At 44.1% G+C, this 24,552-nt stretch overlaps 1 protein-coding gene across 2 annotated transcripts in view; it reads left to right on the top strand.

The window, feature by feature from the left end:
* Window positions 1-24,552, top strand: part of FBLN5 (fibulin 5) — a 60,834-nt gene that overhangs the window by 20,083 nt on the left and 16,199 nt on the right. For both annotated transcript variants that reach the window (XM_048855128.2, XM_048855127.2), the window contains exons 5-6: window positions 17,117-17,239; window positions 23,540-23,656. In XM_048855128.2, the coding sequence (XP_048711085.1) occupies window positions 17,117-17,239; window positions 23,540-23,656 (240 nt within the window). The remainder of the gene's footprint in view (window positions 1-17,116; window positions 17,240-23,539; window positions 23,657-24,552) is intronic.

Raw genomic sequence — 24,552 nt, 5'->3', positions numbered from 1 at the left:
AACAGCCGTGTTAGTCTGTATTCGCAAAAAGAAAAGGAGTACTTGTGGCACCTTAGAGACTAACCAATTTATTTGAGCATAAGCTTTCATGAGCTACATCCAATGAAGTGAGCTGTAGCTCATGAAAGCTTATGCTCAAATAAATTGGTTAGTCTCTAAGGTGCCACAAGTACTCCTTTTCTTTTCACTAAAATCTCAGGCTCACGTGTGGAAGCTCTTTGAGATCTTTGAATGAAAGACAAAATACAATGATGACAACACTTAGCACTTTTCATCTCAAAGTGCTTTATAAATATTTACCAAATATGCCTCACAACTCCTGTGGGATGAAGAAGGTTGTGTTTTCTCTTTCTATGAAGGGATGAATTGAGGTACAGAGAGTTTGTCCACACTAGGACAAAGGTTCTGAAACGTAGGGTTCTCTTAAATCAGCTAAAAGGTGTTAAATTGGCAAACTGCCCTGTCTACACTATGGGTGAAATCCTGGCCCCATTGAAGTGCAATGGAAGTTTTGCCATTGATTTCAGTGGAGCTAAGGTTTCAAAACATGTCGGCCATTGTGTCTTAGCTATCATGTTATCAAAAAACCACTACAGACACAAAGGAGGGGGGCACAATCAAATAAGTTTGAGAACCTCTGTGTTGACCTAGCAGTGTTTAGGTCAGATTAACTACATCATACAGGGTGTGACATTTTTCACAGACCTGAGTGATGTAGTTAAGCTGAGCTAACTCAGTAGTGTGGACCATCCCTAAGTATTGCTGCTGAATAGGACGGATTCGTTAGAGTAACGGATCTTTCACGATCCATTATAACTGATTTTTGTATAGTGTCAAAAGTTTCACAGTATACTCTGTGTACATGCATAATCAATCTATTTGAATGGATAATAGCTTTCATCTACAGAGTGTTCGCTGCATAAAACAAACGATTCCAACTAATCAATCCCACACGCAAAAAGAAAAGGTATTTTACAGCCATTTATTTGTGATTCAAAGGGACAGTTACAGGTAAACAAATGTAAACATGCACATACCTACATTTCCATTGGTTGAATTAGAAACCCGGTATAGACAATTTCCCCATCTATCACCCAAACCAATAATAGACACAGTCGGTTAAAACATTAAAATAAAATAAGATTTCTCAGGTCTGTCATTGATCCATTTATTCCTCTGAAGTGTAGTTGGACTTTGAGGTTAGTGTTATCTGCACAGTATAACTGAAGATGAACTAAAAATATTGAAATGTGTCTGTGTTAAAGGAATTACTAGGAACTGTTTTGTACTGAAGATGTTGCATTCCCAGCATGTGGTGGCTTTTTTACATGAATAACTATGACAAAAGCCCTTGTAGCTCTAAGTGGTTAATAAACAAAATGCTAAGACAAAGGGAAAATGCAGTTTGGTTTTGACAACGGCAGGCCCATATAATGATGGAACATGTGCGAGTATGGAATTCCAGCCTGCCTGGGGGAGAGCCAGAAAAATAGTTTGCTCCAGAAATAACACTAAATGGTCTAGTCAACAAGTACCTCCAAACTTGAGCTGGTCAGGAATTGTCTGTCAAGTCCTTTTAACTGAAAATGTATTTTCTGCAGAATTGAAATTTTCTGCAGGAAAATCTAAATGTTTTGTTTCAGGTCAGCTTGAGTCAAAACATTTCCTCTTGTCTAATTGAAACATTTTGGCTTGGGTCAGTTTGACATTAACCTGAGTCGTCTTAGCTGCAGTCATGTGCCTTGTGCTCCCATACTCCCACAGGGGCCAGGCTCCCTGGCTGAACTATATATCCTATGATGCACCATGCTGCCCCTCCGGCTGAACTGCATCATGGGAGATGTAGTCCAGCTGGGGAGCCCAGCCAATGGAAGAGAATGTGGGCTAGAGGCCACCGAACTACAAATTGTAGAGATAAATGTTGAACTGATCTGAAATAGAACGTGGACGTTCCAGAATCAACATTTTTCAGACTCTTGGTTCCGCAAAAAATGTTGGTATATTGACTTTTTGTTCCACATCAGAATGGAAACAAATGTCTGCCATAGTAATTTCTTACACTTGCGTTGTGTAAGGTTTTCTGTGTTCTAAGCACCCCATCACCTACTTATGTAAAAAGAATTGGGTTGAAGTACCAATTTTTAATGTACAAGGAGAAGTTGTAGAATTAGGACATGAGGCCCCAATCTAGCAAAATACATTAACACATTTAAGCACGTGAGTAGCCTCATTGACTCATTTGTGTGCTGAATATTTAGAGCTGGTTGGAAATTTCTAAATTTGGGGCACTTTTCATAAACATTCTTGGGGGAAAAAAATTTCCCACTTTTCAATCACCTCTATTAAAGTTATTCACATGCTTGAGTGGCTTGATAGGTCAGCACTTGAATGCTCAGGTTTCTGTCTTGTATTTTGCCCATTGAACTTGTTCTTGATCATTATTTTTACAGAACACAGCATAATGGGGCCCCAATCCTGCTAAATATTTACCTTTAACAATAAATTACATAGGAGCTGCCCAAAGTATGTGATACCGAGGAGCCACATTGGTCACAAAGATGGCACCTAATCTGCATGCAAATGTAAAGGAATTTTTAAAATAAAAATAAATGTACTCAGGCTTGGATGAGGAGATGAATCAAAATTACCTTTTTTTTTTTTTTTTAGTTTGCTAGGAATAAAGCTTTGCAATTGATCAGCTCTGACCTCAAGTTTCTGAAGGTGAAAAGTCAATGTATTGGTGCAGTGTTTAAAGCACAGTAAGGGGAGTCTGGAGAGTTGGATTTTCTCCGTCTCTGACACAGACTTCCTGTGTGACCTTGGGCAAATCACTTAACCCATATGTGCCTCAGATTCCTGATCTGTAAAATGGAGAATGCACTTTCCTACTTCACTGTCACTTCCTGTTTCTAAACTGTTGCCAGATAGATGGTGACACAGGAAAGTGAAGTATTAACAATAACCTGAAATGAAGGGCTTGAGTCTCCTTTTGTTTATGCTGGCTTACCAGCAGTAGAGCTATGTCGTCTTCAGTGAAGTAATTTCTGATTTATACTGAGCGAGAGGATCACCAAGGCCCTCATGTTCAACAGATTCATTTTACACCTGAACCAGAACAGGGGAAGAGGATCTGACTCTCTTTTTTGAGTCATTTGTGTTGTGGGATATTAAGCTGGTCCAAACTGACCTAAGTGAAGCTTCATTAGGCAGTCATTTCATTTGCTGCACTTTGAACCCTGTCCCCTACCTCTTTGCACTGACAGGAGCCATAGGTGCTAGAACTATAGAGGGGTGAGGAGTGCGGCCGCACCCCCTGGCTTGACATAGTTTCCCTCATGTACAGGGTTTACAGTTTGGTTCAACAGCTCTCAGCACCCCCACTACAAAAATTGTTCCAGCACCCCTGACAGGAGCTCCGTTACCATGCAAAACTTGGCAGCCTCCTTAGCACCACTGTGTTGTACCTGGCTGGCTGTTGGGTAAGAAGGAAGCAGCCTTGGAAGTTGGTGTAATATGTACCCTCTCTTTGCCGCTGGAGGCTTGGAGCATCTCCCAGTTCTTGCCAGTCCAAAAGTCTTGAGGGTTTTTGTTTGAATTTACCCGTTTAAAGAGAGTTCAGTAGAGGAGGGAAAACAACTGAAACGAAATGTCTCTTTTCCACCCTAACCCTATTCCGAGATTGGGGAAGCAGGGTATAATCAGCTCTGCACATCCTCATTGCAACAAACTAAAACAAGCTTAAAAACTCCATATACATTCAGTTTTCATTTATTTGGGAAGGTTTAGATCCTGTTTGGCCAGCAGCACTTTTTGGTAGACTGTGGCTAGGAATTCCAAGCACATGTGGCTCAGTGACTTTAAACCAATACGTGCTAAATCTGATCTTAGATAAGAACTGGTTTGAGTTGGGATTGTAGGTATTTTCCGACTATCACCATTGCAGAAACAAATCAATAGGTTCTTGTTGTGTGCATAGTTAGAGGAGAATGTTGCTCAACATACATAGCTCTTTTCAATTAACAGTAATGAGGACACAGCTGTCTGAGCCTGAAGCCAGTATTTTCAGAGAATAATTCTCAAGGATTTTTCTTCCTCCGTTGGCTTCTGTCCAGTACCAGTTCTTTGCTTACAAATGAACCAAAAGGCCACAATGTTTAGACAAGAATTACCTTGGTTTGTGGTGCTTTTAGTATTGTTGTAAAGCCCGTCGGCACATGGCCAAACTCAAAATCAAATGAAATTTGAAAAATAATGTTCTCCCCTGATAAGTCCTTAACTTCCACAAGCCCAAGCATCAGAATCTTCCAACCAAGCAGGAGTGGACAACCTTCTTTTAGGAGCCCATCAAGACTGCTCCTAAAGCAGCTGGCAGGGGGCGCTGCTGCAGAGGGATATGCAAGGCTCACTCTTTCCAAGAATGAGGGCACCGCTCCTGTAAAACTCCCAGTGTCTGCAGGCCTGGAGCATTAGTGGTGGAGGCTGAAGATCAAACTTCAATCCAGAAGAATCTGATCACTAGGCCACCTAGAACTGGCTAGCACTGCAGACAATTTGAACTGCTGCTTCCCAGCCAGAAGTGAGATGTCTCACCTCCCTCCCTGCAAACATAGTGGGTGCTGCTATATTATTTTCCTTCTTTCCTGAAAGATTTGCCTGCTATTTATTCCTTTCAGAACTCATCAGAACACTGCGAAATGCTCACTGATGGATGGAGGTTTTGTCAGCTGGGTTCAGGGCAAGAGGTATCAGATTGCCAAAGGAAGACAAAACATTGCAACCTTCAGCGTAGATGAAGGTAGCTTGCACAGAGCAGGGGGGTGGTGAAGCTATCTACAGCCAAAGCACCTTGGGCTGGGACCCCTTTACATCTCATAACTACACAACTTTGGATCTACTCAATCCTTGAATGGGATATCTCCAGCTAAAACCCCAAAGTATTGGGAGAAGTAAGTTCATGATTAGGTATCACACAGCCAATTTTCAGCATGGTGTTAGAGCTGTGGTCCTAAAACTTTTTCTGTCGTGCCCCCACCCCTTACCTGTAATGGAATCTGTCCATGCCCCACCCCCAGAAGTGGGGGCCGGGGCCAGAGCCAGGACTGGGAACAGAGCTGGAGCTGGGCTTCAGATGTGGGGCTGTGGCCTTGGCCGGGAGTGGGACCCATGTCCGGGAGCACAGCTGCGTCCAGAGGCCAAGGCTAAGACTGGGGGTGTGGGTGGAACCAGAGCAGAGCTTGGGAGCACAGTGGGTCTGGATGGCGCTTCCTCCCTGCCCCCTGTGGAGGCTGGCCTGTACCCTACCATGCCCCCCCAAACATTCCTTTGTGCTCCCTGGAGGGGGTGACCCCACAATTTGAGGACTTCCAGCATTACAGTGGCCCCTGTAGTTTGCATCTGTACCTGAGGTCCTGATCTCTTGTGAACATTAAAGACCCCATGGCACTTTCTGGGACAGTAGCCTCAACATCCAGAATGAATTTCTAATGTGGGTAATTACATGCTGCATACCTGAAATTTCTCTTGCATTTTTAATGGACTCACTCATTCAATATCCAGCTAAATGGCTAGGTACTATTCCTGCACAATGTTTAAAACAGCTGGCACATTTCATCCCAGAAGTGGCTGCATTTCAGTGGCAGGGTCCACCAGGGTGAAATATACCATGATCATTAGTTGCAACTGGATATTTGCACACATCTGTTTTCTTTAGTACCTTAATTTCTGTTTAATGTCTCCTTTGGGTTGGCTTCTTCTGATAAACTATACTTAAAAACATGTTTACTTCCCTTTTCACTGGCTATTGTGATCTATCAACAGCCTCTATCACCTTTTGTCTGCCAAAGGAACTCTTGGAAAAGGAGCTCTTAATGATTCAGTTAAAAGTACGGTCAAGAAGTTCACTCCTTACAGGAAATGTAAACTGACCACCAATTGGCTAAATCAGCTGGCTGAGCGGTTTGTGCTAGTGATTCCTCCAGGCTCCCTGAGCTTGAGAGCAGTAATAGCAATTCTGTTCCATTCCCTCCTCCTCCCCCCCCCCCCCCCCCCCCCCAGTTTCCTCATGTCCTAGTCCCTAGTGGAAAAGTCTTATAGATTTCAATAGGTGATTAAGTCAGTAGGATTCTATGGAAATATAAAAGGGTTTTATACATGTTACTCTAACAGCCTATATATTTAACAGAGGTTTCCATAGGTTCTTTGAAAACCATCCTATAGAATTCAATAGTAAAGCTATAATTAAAAGCTATAGAAAAGCTAACATTTTTCTATAGAGTTCTATAGGACTTTTCTATATGGGTTGGTTTTTCTTTGTATCCAGACCCACATTTCTTACCATACAGCAATGGGATAATATCAATGCCCTTTTGCTAGCAGTATGTCCCAAGACACTGAAATAATTAATATTGTGGTTGTCTGTGCAATTTTGGATTCCAGCTGCAACCTCTTTCGGCTACCATTGCTGATGCAATAGAAACTGTCGTTCAGTAAATAACTTCACAGCAGCTGGGAGTATTCTATCCAAGCACGCATCTGGCTCCCATCGCTGAAGTATTCAGTACGGACCTTGGAGTCCTGTAGTGATATTCTTATGTAAGTGTCATACATTATGACACAAAATTGATGTATTTATTCAGCTGGATAAATACAATTTGTTGGTGATGAAGATGAAAATATGGGGATGCAAATTTTCTGCTAATTCATTTAATGGGATTGGTACACTGAATATTATAATAAATGGTCCCCACCCCCACAGGACATCCTGCTCCCTACTGTTCTGTCACATTGTGGCTACTCAGAACTTCACAGGGAGAGCAGGGAAATAAGTAAGATTCTTGTGCTCCAAAACTAGGCCACTAGCACTTGAGCTAAAGTCCAATCCCTGTAACACAGAGAGACGGTATTCAGATTCCATCTACTCCAGACTAATGGCATGCCTGCACTCTAGCCAGTTTATTACATACTCTCTTATTTAGACAAAAATCTTCCCGGATAACCTGGGTTTCAAATAATTTCCTACCTTGTTATAACAAATCTGTGGTGACACAGAACTGCACAAGTGTGAGCTTTTTTGGTGGGCAAGGACTGCCGCTCGTTGTGCATTTGTACGCAATGGGCCCCATCCTGGTTGGGATCTCCAAGCACCGTTGTAATATACGTAACACCAGCCGCAGGGCTAGAACGCCACTGTGAAAGCACAGCCTCCTACCAGTTGAGCTACTGCTTATTATCATCATTATTTCTTCAGAGCTGAAAGGGTGCTAGCTAAAGGAGACTCTCCATTAGCTGTCAGAGATATTGAGCCTATGACACACAGTCAAGCAGTTCTTATATTAGCCAGTAGGAGCAGTGCTACACATGAATGATTACCAATATTCAGTGACCAAACTCAGGCTGACCATCTATATATAAAACTGCTTTAGCCCTAGCAATCAACTGTTGCTATAATGTAAATGGGATGCAGAGCTAAAATGAGTTCAACAGTCAAGGGCCAGTTCTCAGACACTGAAATTTGCAATTAAACAGGTGTATAGGGAGTTGGTCTTGGATAGTTTCCAATCTCAGCTGGGCTGGCTGTCCTTGGAAAATAGCACTGACCCCACACAGCAGCAGTTTGAAGTTGGCTTCAGTCTGCACTTTAGGAATGTGGCATTGTTATTTTCCCCTTTCTTATCAAATGTAATTATCATGAGAAAAAAACCTTCTGAGAAAACATGTGATTTCACTGTGTAAAAATCTACTACCAAGGAAATTATTTTCTCAGTGTCCGAAAAAGGAATGGTGGAGACATTTAGGGAAAGAGCTTTGTTCCAAATAATCTTGGAACCAATACCCATGTCCCAGAGCTCGGCTGTTTAGTCCTGGCTTGCGATTATTCCTATAAACAATAAGAAGACATTCATTCTATTTATCGTTCTAAAAGTGAGCTGCCAGCGTTTTAAATTACCAAACCAGCTCCATTAGTTAGGGAGGTGGGAAATGATGCTGGGAACCTGCAGTTCCTCAACTTGTTGCAAGATCACTGGAAGATGCTTCCCTAGAACCTGGGTAAGCTACCGTGGCTATGTTGGTTTAATGGTAGGGAGCGGGCGGGGAAGAGAAGAAAATAAGACACCCCTGAACCAAAACATCTAGACAGGAGTTCTCAAACTGGGCATTGGGACCTCTCAGGGGGTTGCAAGGTTATTACATGGGGGGTCACAAGCTGTCAGCCTCCATCCCAAACCCTGCTTTGCCTCCAGCATTTATAATGGTGTTAAATATATAAAAATGTGTTTTTAATGTATAAGGGGGGTTGCAGTCAGAGGTTTGCTATGTGAAAGGGGTCACCAGTACAAAAGTTTGAGAACCACTGAAGAAGGAAAAGTCAGACTGCACTTGTCTTCTCTATAACATACATCCACCGCTACACAAGACATCCCCACTTGGATGACTGGGCCACACCCAGTCACACACACACTCACGCTTTCTCTCCCTAAAACAAACTGATCAGCAGAGGAGCTAATCGTTTTTTGTGTGAAAATATTTTTTTTTCCAAAATTGGCCCTCTCTCAGAACCAGAAGTTTTCATTAAAAATTGTTGATATTGTTGTCCCTTTGACCTGAGCAGTTTAGGCAATAGTCAGGGCCTTAACAAGCTGTTTCCATTAGCAGGTGTTTCTTGGGTACAGCCTTGTTCATTTACAAAGAATGTGCACAAAGTCCTGTTTCCCTGAATGCCATAGAACAAACAACAGCAGCATCTTCAGCAGCAGCAAATTGTATTTATTCAGCTGAATAAATACCATGTAAATTTTGTGTTTTAATGTATGACACTTCTATAAGTATATCTCCCCAGGACTCCTAGGTCTGTACTGAATACTGCAGCGATGGGAGCCAGATGCGTGTTTGGATAGAATACTCCCAGCCGCTGTGAAGTTATTTACTGAACAAGCGTTTCTATTGCATCTGCAATGGAAGCTGAAAGAGGTTGCAGTTGGAATCCAAAGTTGCACAGACAACCACAATATTAATTATTTCAGTGTCTTGGGACATACTGCTAGTAAAAGGGCATTGATATTATCCCATTGCTGTATGATACGAAATGGGGATCTTCTCCAAATCTCTCCATATCACTGTTCCGTTTCAGTGCCGCTCTCATAACGGCCTCTCCTGCTCTCTAATTTTCTCACACACATACAACACTTGCTAAAACAATTCCTTAGGTCCTGCGTTTGTAACTAGTTCCAGGGATATCCCCTCAGACTACATGACTTAACCCTGCTCAGGATTTCCCATGCAGCAAATTGCCTATGGCAGTAGCTTCTATTGTCTTCAGCTACCTCTTTCCATTAAGGGGCTTAGTTGCTCCTTCCCTTCTGCCGGAAAGAAGGGTGTTTAGAATATCCATTGGCTTTAACCAGGTCTAGGATTAAGGGCAGCCATTAACATCTTCCAGAATAACAATATTATCAGCATTTTCTGATTTTCAAAGTTTTCTAGGCTGGAAAAGGAAGAAAGAGAGGGTAATTGTTATGTCTATTTCTGAATCTTCCAGTGGAGCTCAGATATTATGGTGATGGGGCTCCTGGGTACCTAGGTAGATAACGGTGGTAATTGAGTCATTAATTGATGGTAATTGATTCATTAATTTTAAATCAGAAGGGACCATTACAATAATCTAGTCTGACCTCCTGCATTGCACAAGCTGTAGAACCTCACCAATAATTTCTACATCAAACCCATGGTTTGTAACTGAGCTATAGCAGATCTATTACAAAGATAGTCTGTCTTGACTTTAAAATTTCAAGCAATGGAGAATCCACCTAGCTAAGTTGTTCTGATGGTTAATGAGCCTCAGTGTTAGAAATTTTCACCTTATTTCTATTCTGAATTTGTCTAGCTTCAGCTTCTAGCCATTGGATCTCTCTATGCCTTTTTCTAACAGATTGAAGAGCCATCTTCTATCAGAAACCTCTTCCCTGCACAGGTACTTGTAGACTGTGATCAAGTGTCCTCTTAAGTTTCTTTTGGATAAAGGAAATAGGTGGCGATCTGAAGTCTCTCACTGTAAGGCATGCTTTCCAGCTGTCAGATGATTCTTGTGCTTCTTTTCCAGGGGTGAAAGTAAGTTAGAGGACTTACCGGTATGCCAGAGTCCTGAGCAGGGGGAGTGGCCTCAACCGGAAGAGGCGTGGCCTTACCTGGAAGAGGCAGGGCCTTAAATCCCCAGGCCCTTTAAATCTTGATTTAAAGGGCCAAGGCTCCAGCTGCGGTAGTGGTGGCTGGGAGCCCGGGGCCCTTTAAATCATTCCCGAGCTACCAACTGCAGAGGCAGCTGGGAACCCCGGGGCTCGGGGGCGATTTAAAGGGCCCAGGGCTCCAGCTACTGCAGCGGAGCCCTGGGCCCTTTAAATCACTGAGGAGCCCTGGGGGCTCCCGGCTACCACCACTACCCTGGGGCTCTGGGCTCTGGCAGAGCTTTAAAGGGCCTGGGGCTCCGCTGTGGTAGCAGCTGCTGGAGCCCCGAGCCCTTTAAATCCCTGCCTGAGCCCTGCTGCGCGAGCCCTGGGGTAGCGGCGGCCAGGCTCCATCGGGGATTTAAAGGGCTCCGGGGCTCTGGCAACCACTACTACAGCAGAGCCCCAGGCCCTTTAAATCTGGCCCTTTAAATCCCTGCTGCCGCTACCCCAGGGCTCGGGCAGCAGGGCTCAGGTGGGGATATAAAGGGCCCAAGAGCTCCAGCCACTGCTACTGCCCCGGGGCCCTTTAAATCCCCGCCTGAGCCCTGCTGCCCGAGCCCTGGGGTAGCGGCGGCGGGGATTTAAAGGACCGGGGGGGGGGTAGCAGGGGCTGGAGCTCTGGGGCCCTTTAAATCCCCGCTGCAGCCCCACCACTGCTGCCACTACCCTAGGGCTTTAAATTGCCCTCTGGGAAAGCCGGTCCCGGTACGGAGCACCGGCTCTTACTGGTACGCCGTACCGGGGCGTACCGGCTTACTTTCACCTCTGCTCTTTTCTCAACCCTTTTCAATTTTTCAACTTCTTTTTTGAAGTATTGATACCAGAATTGGACACAGTATTCCAGTAATGGCCTCGCTAATATTATATACAGAGATAATCCCACCCTGCTAATCCTAACTTGATATTCCCCAGCAGCATCCAAGGATCACATTCACCCTCTTACCTATAGCATTTTACTGGGAGCTCTTGTTCAGATGGTTGTCTACCATTACTCTTTCCAGTGTCATTGCATTCCAGGATATGGTCTCCCATCTTGTGGGAATGACGTGGGTTCTTTGTTCCTAGATGTATGACCTTGCATATGTCTGTGTTAACCCGGGTGGTTCCGATGAGCTCACTTTACCAAGCAGTCTGTATAACTGACCTGGCCCGACCATTATTACTACTACACCAATTTGTGTCATTGGCCTTCTCCAGTGATTTGATATTTTCTTCTGGATCATTGATAAAATTGTTAAGTAACACTGAGCCGAGAACAGAGCTGTGAAGGGCCCCACAAGAAACACTCCCACTGGCTGGTGATTCACCATTTACAATTACTTTTGAGATCTATCAGTTAACTAGTTTTTAATCCATTTAATATGGGCTACATTGATTTTCTATAATGCTTAACTGACATTATCCTATTCTCCCTGACGCTTTTATTGGGGGGTTTTCTCTCTGTGCTGTGATGTCTTGTTATATTGATGTTACAAGTGATCTTAGACCCAATCCTGTGTTCTTTGTGCATCTGAGGCCATAAAATAATCATCATGCATTGTGTTGATGAGTAGCATCACTAGGGAGGGATGATAGCAGCTTCTTGTTTGATTGCTATGTTTTCCTTTTTATATTTACTCTTTTTTTTACGTTTTTATGTGTTTGCATGCATTCCTTTTTTTAATAAAAACCCAGAGGGTTAATGTTCATTTGAATTATGGAAGTGAATACAACATTTTATTCATTATATTATAATGTTGTTAATTTCTAATCTCCACAGCAGCCTGGGCTCGATTCACAAAGGGGACTTAGACACTGCAACGCTCAGTGTCTCATTACCTAACTCTTTAGAGACTTTGCTGCCCAGTGTAATCCATGGCCCTGAGTTATGTGCCCAAACTCCCCTAGACAATGCATGGGGAGAGTTAGGTGCCTAAGAAAGGGATTCTCAGGAGCCAGCACACATTGAGCAGAGAGCTGCCTAAGCTGATCCAGGAGTAAAATGCAGAGGACTGAGTTAGGATTTAAGGTCCAGATCCACAAAGGGACTTAGACACCTAACTCCCATTGATCTGGGTGACAGGCTGGAGGGAGGCACCTGTCTCTGGTCAGAGTCTCCTAGAGTCAGGCACCTAAGCCAGGTCAGTCCTTTCTTGTGAAAAACCAGACAGGCACCCACCCCACTCAAATCCTGGTGGATAGGGCACTGGCCTGAAATGTGAGACCTGTTTTCAAATCCCTGCGCTGCCTGATTTGGCTCAGAGACTTGGACTCCGGTATTCCAGGTGGGTGGGATATAAATACTGTGTGTCGCATAGAAGAAGCAATCGTTGCACTGGTAAAGCATTTGAACTTCATTGAACTTTTGTAGGGGAACTTGACGCATAATAGCTGTGGATTCTCATGTACCATTCGATCCTGCAGTCTGATGCATCACTTGTATTGCCGTTTACCATATCGTAGGAAATCAGCTCCTGCATTTTTTGAGACACGTGAGAGAGAGAGTGTGGTCTAAGCGAAAGGACTGAGAGCAAGGAACTTCTGAGTCCTGATCCCAGTTCTGTCTGTGCGATCCTTCAACTTCTCAGCCTCACTTTTTCCATTTGTAAAATGGGGGTAGTAATGTTGACCCATCTAAGAGGGCTCCGTGAGGACTAGCAGTATAATCAGTATTCCAGTATCACTTAGAGGGGCCATTCAAAAGCAAATCTCATTGTGCACAGGTGCTGAACGGGGGTGGGGGGAGAATTCCTGCCCTAAAGAGCTCGCAGTAAACGAACAAGAGAGACAAGTTGTGAGAGACAGGAAATATTATTAGCTTCACTTTACAAATGGGAAGTGAAGCCCAGAGAGATTCAGGCCCAGAGCCTCAAAGGTATTTAGGCATCTAACGTCCATTGAAATAAATGCACATTAGATGCCCAATTACCTTTCAGGATGGGGCCTAAATAAACTGACCAAGATAACAAGGGGATTGCACTAAAGCAGAGTATTAAGTCTGTGTCCTCCAGGCCCAGTCCAGTGGCTTAACCACAAAACTCACCATCTCCCCTTTAATTAAGTCACACTTTATAAAGTATCTTGAAAGGAAAATCACTAGCAAAGTGTTAAAAATTATTGCTTCTATAGTCATCATGATGTGCAGAGATGCCAGGAAAAAGCCCGGGGAGCACGCACCTAGCCATTTACCCTTGTATTGAGAATGGGATAGAAATAACATGCTCTCCAACCAGAAAAGGAAGTGATTTTTACAGAATGCGCTACAGTTATATTACTTTTACTTTTAATTTTCCACTGTACCAAAGGATGCCAAAGAATGTCCTTGGCGTGGTTGAATGTATTTTTCCTGCAGGTATTTTAGGTCCAATGTATTCAGTGTGGGCAACCTGTCTATGGGTCACTATGTTTTATAGGTAGTTTTTGCCCCGGTTGGTTTGCTTTTTTCCTACTAACTGTTTAATTTCATCTTTATCAGAGCACCAATCTGACAGATGATGTGGAGTTCTCACTGCATGTGCCCCTGTGCTAACAGGAAGGCTGGGAACAGGTGTCAGCTGGTGCAGTGCTGCCAGTCCCTCTGCACCCGCCATCTCCCTGCCCCATCTTCTTTCAAGGATATAGGCAAAGGTTACTGAATGCCTGGGCAGATATTTTTCCCAGGGTATAACTGTCATCCATCACTTAACAAGCCAACACCATGTAAATACATGCTGGCAGACACGAGCATTACATATTATACTGGAATTACTCTATATATTTGAACTGAGAAGGCGACTTGCCCAATAATATTTATTTTATTCCCCTGACTGGGGCTTTCAAAGTTTTAAATGTGAATCGTCGGTGGAGGAAACCAGCCAGTGAGGTGGAACGTAAAGATTGAATGTTTACATTAAGGCCTGGTCCAGGGCTAAGAAGCTGCCCATTATGCTTACAATTTCCATGGCCCATTATGTTGCTGCCCCATACAGTTCATACCTGCCTTCTGTGTGCAAGGCTAGTCTTACTGTGCAAGTCAATCAGGTGACCCCCATGGGTAGCAAAATATAAGGGGCAGCAAAATGATTTGGGTGGGTGACTGCACACTTGTAGAAGTGGAAATTGGCCAGTTTTCCTAAGGTGGCAGAAGCATTGCTGGTAGCCCTCGCTGTCCAAATTTTGCTTTCAAATGGAAATAGAGGTTGAATTATCTTCTCTACCATGGCGGAAGACAATGGTTTGAAAGTAAGCTAAGGACTCTTCCCAGTAGGTAGTGGAGACAACAGCAGTGATGCCTTCATTTCTAGAAGTAGGTTCATTCCATGTAACTCTTTAGCAATCTCCTCACAAGGCCAACACATGAAGCAGAGCTGATCTCAGAGCAGCCCACTGCTTTAGGTGAAGGCAAGTCTTATACCCGCTTCAAGTACCTGAGTTTAGAGAGGAAGGGGAGCTACTGTGCATAAAGAATGAAGAGAAAACAGTGAAGGAAGGTCAATACTCTTCAAACACTATTTGCACCACATAATACCTTGAGATCCTGCTCCTGCCCTCATTTTCGATCACACGGTGTCTCTGCCATTAATGGCACTGGAAGCTGTGAGCATGGAGTGAGGGCATGGCCTGAATGCAGCCTTTTGTGAGGCGCAGGGCCAAGCCCCACCAAGAACTTACTGTGGGCACAGCAGTCATGGCTGGTAGGGTCCCATGTTCCTGCTCTTAAAATAAAAAGTGTAAGTAAAAAACTGAAAGCATTTTGATGAAAAACACATTACCATAATTATCTGTTATCTGTATTTGGCTGATACCCACAATGTGCTGTCTACATGCAGAAGAATATACAATCCCTACCATCAAGGGTTCTCAATATACAAAGACAAATAACACATGACGGGTGCGGAAAGTGTACAATTTATATAAGTATACATTAAATACACTGAGTCTGCGTGGCTCAGTAATTCTATTGCTATTGTTCTTTTACAACATCCAGAGTGCACTAGATGCCTCACAAGATAGATGCACAGATGTGATCCACGGCTTACACGCAGATTTCAGTCATGACACAACAAAGTTGGGGTTAACAAAACATCAAGGGAGGGTTTGAGGGAGTAGCATCAATATGATGCCATGATAACTCAACAAAGGCCAGCACACAGTATGATGGAATCAAGAATAATTTTAAAATCATCAATAAAACATAGATATCTAAGTTGGCTGAAAGAATGTCACCATTTATCATCTGACTATTCCATTTCTGATCTCTAGAGCCAAAAGCAATGCCAAAAACATTGGGAAAGATATCAGACAAGGAGGGGTTCAAATTGAACTTATGACTGAAAGCAGTGTTAATCAATCTTCTTCTTTGTATGGCTGATGTAGATGTAGAGCAACAACTATAATTTTACATTCAGATGGGTAAGCCAGATAATTGTGTCAAGATTAGCGGAGGGTATCACACTGATGCCTCCTTCATATTTGTGAATCGGGCATTGAGTTGTTATATGTTCCATGGTCTGTTCTGGGTGACCACAGTTACACACTGGAGAGACTTTAATTTTCCATTTGTGCAGCAAGTATCTGCATCTGCCATGGTTTGTGCGGATGCAGTTTAGGGTTGCCTATGAGCTTCACAGGAAATCAAAGCCAGGGATCTTCTGCACTGGGTCTTTCACAAAGTGTTTGTAACTTCTTGTGAACTCCATTTGACTTTCCAAGCCTCAGAGTTGAAATTGCATTGATGAAGGTTAAACACATGGGTCCAAAAGGGCTTTGGGACTTCAAGTGGTGGTGAGGGACGTTGTTAAGGTCCCAGTGGATGTGGAGACGTTCGTTTTCTATGATCTGCTGGAATTCTCAAAGCGTTGAGGCATCGCGGTGAATGGATGGGGGAGCAACATGTGACAACACCGGCAACCAAGGTGATGGTGGCAACTTGAGGGCTCCAGTGATGCAATTTTTTAATCAGTTAGGTTACAGTATCCCAGTTTATATGAATATCAAAGTGTTATTTGCAAACAAAAAAAAACAAAAAAACCCCCAAAGAAGGTGGTAATAAAATGCCAAATGCATTGAAAATAATAAGGGTGGTTAATGTTTTTTGAGTGACACATTTTCCTATTAGAAAGACAAGTGAGTAAAGTGTAATAGCACCAGCAGGAGAGTGAATTTGTGTGGGGGGGTGGAGGGTGAGAAAACCTGGATTTGTGCTGGAAATGGCCCACCTGTTGATCACTTTAGATAAGCTATTACCAGCAGGACAGTGGGGTGGGAGGAGGTATTGTTTCATATTCTCTGTGTGTATATAAAGTCTGCTGCAGTTTCCACGGTAAACATCTGATGAAGTGAGCTGTAGCTCACGAAAGCTCATGCTCAAATAAATTGGTTAGTCTCTAAGGTGCCACAAGTACTCCTTTTTTTTTTAAAGTGTAATACCTTTTATTGGACCAACTTCTGTTGTGAGAGAGAAGATTTGGAGCATACACTGAACTCTTCTTCCTCTTGGAAAATAGGGTTTCACTGAAATTTTCAACAAGAAATCAGGGAAATTGAAATGAAATGTTTTGTTTTGGGTAGGTTGATATTAATCTTCGCAACGGAGCCACCGAAAATTTCCTGTGGGATGGAAATTCCACTTTTTTGACCAGCTCTAGGAAACAATCACTTTTGTGGGATTGATCCTGCAGGGATCCGAGTACCTTCTGAGAGGTGTAGAGTACCTTCCCCACTGACTTCCGCACCTCGCAACTTGGAGTTTTCTATGAATTTCTATGCAATGCCTCAAACACTGAGTATGTTCGAAATCACTCCATCTAGTCCAACTTCCTTTGATTTCTTCGTAGATTCATCCTCTGATATATTTCAAGTGTGCATACAATTAAAATAAACTCAGCATTTGTTTTAATAATTATATAAAGCTTTGTTGGTACATTTCTATATTTCAGATATTGATGAATGTGCTTCCGAGTCACACCAGTGTAACCCCACCCAGATCTGCATAAACACTGAAGGAGGATACACCTGCTCCTGCACTGAGGGCTATTGGCTCTTAGAAGGCCAGTGTTTAGGTATGTTCTTCTGGAGTGTTGATATACATTCTCTAGAGTGATTCTGGAAAATCAGTGTCCATTTGATGAATCCAATTCATTTTAGTCATGATTATAGTCTCTTTCTGTCTCCCCAATGTTTTGATAATAATTAAAGTTGGATTGTTAACATGGGTCTTCCAAATTCCATAATTTTAATATTTCTTCTGTGTTAAAAATCTTCCATCATTTTGGACAATTTAGGATTCTGGTGTGTGCATGGTGGTACAGAGGTGAACTGACATCACTGAGAGTCTTTGTCAAATACAGAGCTCACCCTTGGCCTATGTGGAAAGCTAACATCTTTCTTATTTGTTAAGTCCCAATAGTATTCTTGGCAAAAGACTCCCACATGGAACAAAATGGCAATGCCATATGACTGGCATCCATGTTACTGACTTGCACTATGAAAGCAGCCCCTTTTGTATATTCTAGTTCACAAAAATATGACATACCAGCAACACATGTCCTTTTCACCTGGTCACAATCCTGATCTAAGGTGCTTACATTACTAGAGAGCAGGAGCTCAGTAATAATAATATCAAGAAACAGAGCAGTGAACCCACCGGAAAATCTTGGACATAAGCAAACACGTGAGTCTGAAACCACTGCTGTTTCAGCAGATTCAGAGCTCTTCTCTCTGTCAGCTGCAGAGAGTCAATTAATCTCTCAGTGTCTGCAATGCCCTGCAATGTGAAAAACCAAACCCTATCAAACAGCAGCAACAGCAAAGGTGCAAACTCCACCACTTCCCCCACGCCCCACCCACTCCCCTCAATCAGTAGTCACCAGCACTGACATGGGCTTTAATTTTAGGCCAAGTTATCTAAGTCAGACACATGACTGAATGTGTTTTTAATGTTCTCGTTACACTCTCTCCCTGCTTTTTTCCCCCTCTCAGCACAGGCTGTTTGCTCACCTGTTCTCCAGAATGGGACTTCAGTGTCATACCACCTCAGCTGGAAGGAGAATGGGATTTCCCGGCTCATTTTCCTTGGAATTTGTCCTTGGAATTTTCCTTGGAATTTATTTCTCATCTCCTCCTCCTCCTGTCTAGCAATTGGAATGAGAGATTGCATGGCTGCTTTTTTAACTGCTGCTAAAAGCTGCTGTGTAACTCACCTGGGGGTGGTATGAAGTTAGCAAGTCCCCTGCGCCTTTAATTCTAGTGCAGGTTCCTGTAACTCCTATTCTCCTAGAGACCTGGGAAACAGAAGACAGAGTGCTGAATTCTCTGGTTTAGTAAGGGCCACAGAAAATCCTATTTTCAGTGGAAATTGAGTCATTCTGCCTCCTGGGATAGAAGATGTCACAGATAGGCCATTCAGGAAGCCTATATGCTTTCTGTGTGACTCCTCAGCCTGCCTCTTGAGGTGGGGAGTTGGGGCTAGCGAGTGATCTGTGATATTATGGATTCTTGTGCATGGGGTTGTGTGGGTGTTCTGCACCATGCCCTGTCATGTAACAATCCCCATGTAGTTCCCCTGTGCACAACCCAAGTACATGAGCTATGTGCAAGAACCAGGATTTGGCCCTGAGTCAGAATTCAAGCACTTTGATGCTTGGTGTAAGTATTAGAGACCCACAGTGACTGCTCTGCTGAGCTGAGGTTGCCCAAGAATATCTGTTTATGCTATTTTAAAGAGACAGTAACATCTCAATGGTTGATTTAGGTAACTGTGAGTAAGGGTGGGGAAGATCACTACAAAGCAATGCAGGGATGTAACAAGAAAAGCTGTGCTGAAAAAACTCCTCTGCATTTTTCCAAAAATGTCAGAAAGAGTCTTCTCGGTTTTCTGTACTTTTCCACAGGCCCTGGAGAATCCATTTCCAGTGGGCACATGACAAAAAAAAAAGATAATTTAAACATATTTGGAGGGCTGGGTTGAGTTTACGAAGGCAGTCTCTGTTGGTACATTTCTTCACTGCTAGTAAGAACAGCACATCTGTCTAACCAAGTTGTGGTTGGTGGTGCTATTTAACATTTAGCCAGTAAGTGCCAGCACAGTAGTTACACAGTGGTGCCAAGAGGGGCCAGTCAGGAAAAAGGTTCCTGCAAAAACAAAGTCCTTGTCTTGGAGATTTTACAGTTGTAGGTCCTGATCCTGCAAGGACTTAAGCATTGTGACAGGGTCGGGCCAGATGGCTACAGGAGAGTGATAGAAGGCAGATATATTAGCCCCAGGTTAAGTAGGTCCCTTTTCCCTGGGTAAGGTAACAGGGAAGGTTCCAGAACAATCAGGAACCTTCTGGAAACAATTAAGACACACAGGCTGATTGGAACACCTGCAGCCAATCAAGAAGCTGCTAGAATCAATTAAGGCAGGCTAATCAGGGCACCTGGGTTTAAAAAGGAGCTCACTTCAGTTTGTGGTGCGTGTGTGTGGAGCTGGGAGCAAGAGCAGTGGTGAGCTGGAGCTGGTTCGCACCGGTTCACTAGAACCGGTTGTTAAATTTAGAAGCCCTTTTAGAACCGGTTGTCCTGCGAGGGAGAACTAGTTCTAAAAGGGCTTCTAAATTTAACCACTGGCCAAAAGTGGTGCCTTAGGTGCCAACTCCGTGGGTGCTCCGGGGCTGTAGCACCCACGGGGGAAAAAAAAAGGGTGCTCAGCACCCACCAGCAGCTCCCCGCCCGGCTCCAGCTCACTTCACCTCCACTCCGCCTCCTCCCCTGAATGCGCTGCCCCGCTCTGCTTCTCCGCCCCCCCCCCAGCTTCCCACGACTCAGCTGTTTGTGCGGGAAGCCTGGGAGGGCTGAGAAGCAGGCGGCAGCTTCGCGCTCAGGCCCAGGGAGGTGGAGGTGAGCTAGGGCAGGGGGTCATGAGGAGAGCCGCCCGTGCCACAGCTGGTAACCTGGGGGGGGGGGAGCACCGTGCAGGGGAACCACTCCCCACCCCAGCTCACCTCCGCTCCGCCTCCGCCTCCCTGGGCCTGAGCATGAAGCCGCCGCCTGCGTCTCAGCCCTCCTCGGCTTCCCACGCGAACAGCTGATTTGCGGGAAGCTGGGGGAGGCGGTGGAGGAGAAACAGAGCAGGGCGGTGCATTCAGGGGAGGAGGCAGTGCAGAGGTGAGGTGAGCTGGGGCCGGGCGCGGGGTGGGGAGCTACCAGTGGGTGTTCTGCACCCACCAAATTTTCCCTGTGGGGGCTCCAGCCCTGGAGCACCCAGGGAGTCGGCTCCTAAGGCGCCACTTTCAATGTGATCAGTGGGGGAAGCAGCCGCTCCCCCGCCCCTAGGAGCCAGAGGGACCTGCTGGATGCTTCCCGGGAGCTGCCCCAGGTAAGCATCGCCGGGACTCCCCACCTCGCCCCAGCAGGTCCCTCTGGCTCTTAGGGATGGGGTGGGAACCCACTACAGTGGCCCACGAGACCCTCTGGCCCGGTTCTGGGGGCAGTCAGGGGACAGGGGAGGGGGGTAGATGAGGCAGGAGTCCCAGGGGGCGGGGGTGGGGCACAACCCCCTCATGGGGTGAGGAGGGAACCGGTTGCTAAGATTTTGGCACTGAGCAAGAGGCACTAGGAGCTGAGAGTGAGAACGTGGACTGCTGGAGGACTGAGGAGTACAAGCATTATCAGACACCAGGAGGAAGGTCCTATGGTGAGGACAAAGAAGGTGTTGGGAGGAGGCCAAGGGGAAGTAGCCCAGGGAGTTGTAGCTGTCGCACAGCTGTTCCAGGAGGCACTCTAGACAGCTGCGTTCCACAGGGCCCTGGGCTGGAACCCGGAGTAGAGGGCAGGCCCGGGTCCTCCCAAACCTCCCAACTCCTGGTCAGACACAGGAGGAGTCGACCTGGACTGTGGGTTCACGAAAACGGCCAAACTGAGGGTTGGCGTGAAGCTCCGAGGCGTGCAAATCCGCCAATAAGCGCAAGACCCACCAAGATAGAGCAGGAACTTTGTCACAGCTTGCACTACGTTTTCAGTGCTGTGAGTGGTGCCACTAAGGAGAACAGATGCACTGACATGCTTAAAGTTGAGAACGCAACTAAAACTTTGCAGGATTAGGGCTTAACCTATCTATGCAGATGTTTGTATGACACACCTGTCACTAGTATGTGGGTCATCTTGGCATTGGACTAAAACAGAAAATAAATCTATTAAAGCTGAAAATCAATGCCCCTTTTAAACATATTTCCATTACTTTTGTCCTGTTTAACTTAGCTTCCTCAGCCATTTCTTTGACAAAATTGCCACACAAACCCCTAAACTTAAACATGATAAACTGGATATAGCTAGCTAGCAGCTACCCCGTGTGGTCCATTCTTCGTGGTAATATAAAATCACCTCAATATTCAAACAATTCAAATATTCCGTTGGATGAAATAGTCTTTAACACCAAATTTCTTCTTTAAAATCCAAACCGGGAACATAACCAATTTGAAGTAAGACGTCAGAGAATGCCTATATTATGACAAAAAGTACATGATAAATGACAAACAATGAACTGCTATTTGTACATTTGTGTGTGACAGAGACAAAACTGAAACTATCTGTATTCTGATTTTCGCATGTGTTGGAGCTTCTGGAGACACTTCTGATATACCTGACACCATAAATGGCAAATCCTGCTTTCCTTACTCACCCTAGTAAATAGATGGAAGACAACAAGTCTGATTGGCTTATGCCAGTGGAACTCCATTCACATCAAAGGAGTTGCACCAGCATGGAACTGCTATGGCAGAGAGCAGACTCAGGCTCAGTGGTTATAGCCTTGTGAGTAAGGGGAGCAAGAGTCAACCTAGAAAATCAAATTCAGAAAATGAAGCTTTCAAAAGTTGCTGGAAACATATGGTCTGATTTTCAGAGGTGGTCAGCACCAGCAATTTCCACTGAACTCCATGAAAGTTGCAGGTTCTCAGCACCACTGGACATTCAGCCAAGAATCATCCCCTCACTCAAGGAAGTGTTTGTTTGACTGGTTTTCTGTGTATGTTGTAGTGTTTCACTGGCTGGATGTTATCATTTAATATTGCACCGGAGTGTCTTAGGGATGCAGTTTTGAGGAAGCTCAGGTCTGGTTCTCCAAGTGCAAGTCTGTTAAGCTTTCATCAAACTGAGTTGTTATTTTTCCAGATCACCACAGACTTTTATATAATTATAGTTTTTCCAAACAGAGCAGTACTTTCCAGCTCAAACAAAAAAAAACAAAAAAGAGAGAGAGTGAGAGAAGAATGAGTTGCTATTCCAGTAAACTATTCACCCATGGCCTTGTTTACAGGAAGTACTCATATAGGGAACATCTTCCAAGATCATCTTTCCCATCTGCTGTCACTACAAGGCTTGGGCTGTCACTAGAGATAGAAGTTGAATATCAATGCAGTATTTGCTCTGAGAGCTTATTTGAATCACCCATAAAGAAAAATCTAAGCAGGGTCATAAACTTTTACTCACTGTTGGAAGGATATGAAGTTTTGAGGACAGCCAAAAAACAAACCCCATAAATTAGAAGGCAGCTGATCCGAAAGAAAATGAATAGCCACAAAAGAGACAATTCATCAGGTGTTTTATTTCTGCTCTGAAGCAAGGATTAAAACTCTTCCTAACTTTTATAATTATGTTTATTAGGTTCCAGTGCCATCAGAGAGCAAATTTACATTATACTTGTGTCTTTCAATCTTGTCTCTTGCTCATGACAGTCAAATGCAATGATTGTTAATGCTGCAGTTCAACAACAAAAAAGTTATTTTAGCGACACTATGAATTCTTATATTTTAAAGTTTCCTCATAAACCAGTGAAAACAGACCCATAAAAATAGTTTTCAGGATGATAAAAAGATTGCCACGTCTAAGACTAAAAGCAGCTTTTGGGGCCAAATCCTGCTCACCTTACTATGTGAGTAGCCCTGATATGTGTGTGTAAGTGATCGGGAGTACAACCTAACCATTACAAAAATACAGTATAATATTTTGTACTATATGCGAATAGACACAATTCAAGAGTAGCTACTGATGGTGTGTGACCTGGGCTTTTTGATAATGTAGCATTGAGCAGAATCTTTTACAACTGACCATGGAACCAATCAGCTCCCATGGTTACATTTCAGCTACTTAGAACAAAATGTATTGCTGTGTTGTCTTGGGGAGAGATGGACTCGAGCAACCTTCCATCTGAATGCTTCAGACTTTGGCTGTTCGAGATCTGGAGTCAGAATATCGTATATTAATCCCTTCCCCCCTCGTTATGAGTAGATTTTAGTCCTACGGTTACATGAGTTCATCTAATGCTATGTAGGACAAGTACAACTACAATCGTGTCTGTACTTTGCATCTTTTTTTATTTTTAGACATAGATGAATGTCGCTATGGCTACTGTCAGCAGCTGTGTGCCAATGTACCTGGTTCCTACTCCTGTACATGCAATCCAGGTTTTACCCTTAATGATGATGGACGATCATGCCAAGGTACTGTATACAGGCAATAACTACTGCAGTGTTGGCTCCAGCCCAGCAGAGCACTTAAGCGTGTGTGTAACTTTAAGAAAATGAATATCCGGCTGAGTTCACATATGTTGTACTGTCTGTTATAGGGTATGGCTACACTTTGAGCTGGAGGAGACACAGCTGTGCTAGCTCTGATTGAGCTAGTGTGCTAAAAATAGAGCGTAGCCACTGCAGTGTGAGCAGCTAGCCGTCCCAGGTACATCTCTGTCCAAGCTGTTAGGCACATGCTCAGGGCAACCTGCCACAACCGCACTCTGTTTTTAGCATGCTAGCTCAATCCTGCAGGTATTTCTCCTCGTGCTGGAATTTCAGCTTTCAGGGTAAAGGTTCCTGTAGGTACTCATATGACTCCCACCACGGTAGTATCTGAGCACCTTTTAGTCATTACCATATTTATACTTACGACACCCCTGTGAGGTAGGACAGTACCATTAGCTTCAGTTTCCATATGGAGAATAGACTCAGAGAGATGAAGTGACTTGCCCAAAATTGCATAGGAAGTCTGTGGCAGAGCAGGAAATTGAATCCAGGTCTCCGAAGTCCCAGATTAATGCCCTATTGGACCATTCTTCCTCTCCAGTGTGTTTAAGTGCCTTACCGGATCAGAGCCTCTATGATCTCACGATCAATGTTATATGTCTGTTCTTGAACAGTAAAATACTTCAAAGCAGCTCTCAGGGAATGGCCCAGTGTTAATGGGATAAAGACTTGCCAGGAGTTGCAAGTGTCCTAAAAGGAAAGTCTTTGCTTTATGGTAACCACAGGATTCTATAGGGAGTGTTTCCTCATTACATCAGCATTCCCTAGATTTATCCTGCTGCTTTGGGCCTGGTCTTGCTCAGATTAAATCAGTCGGA

Source organism: Caretta caretta, chromosome 6 (genome assembly GCF_965140235.1).
Source record: "Caretta caretta isolate rCarCar2 chromosome 6, rCarCar1.hap1, whole genome shotgun sequence".
In the NCBI taxonomy this organism is placed as follows: Eukaryota; Metazoa; Chordata; order Testudines; family Cheloniidae; genus Caretta; species Caretta caretta.
This window is presented reverse-complemented; position numbering and strand designations above follow the sequence as displayed.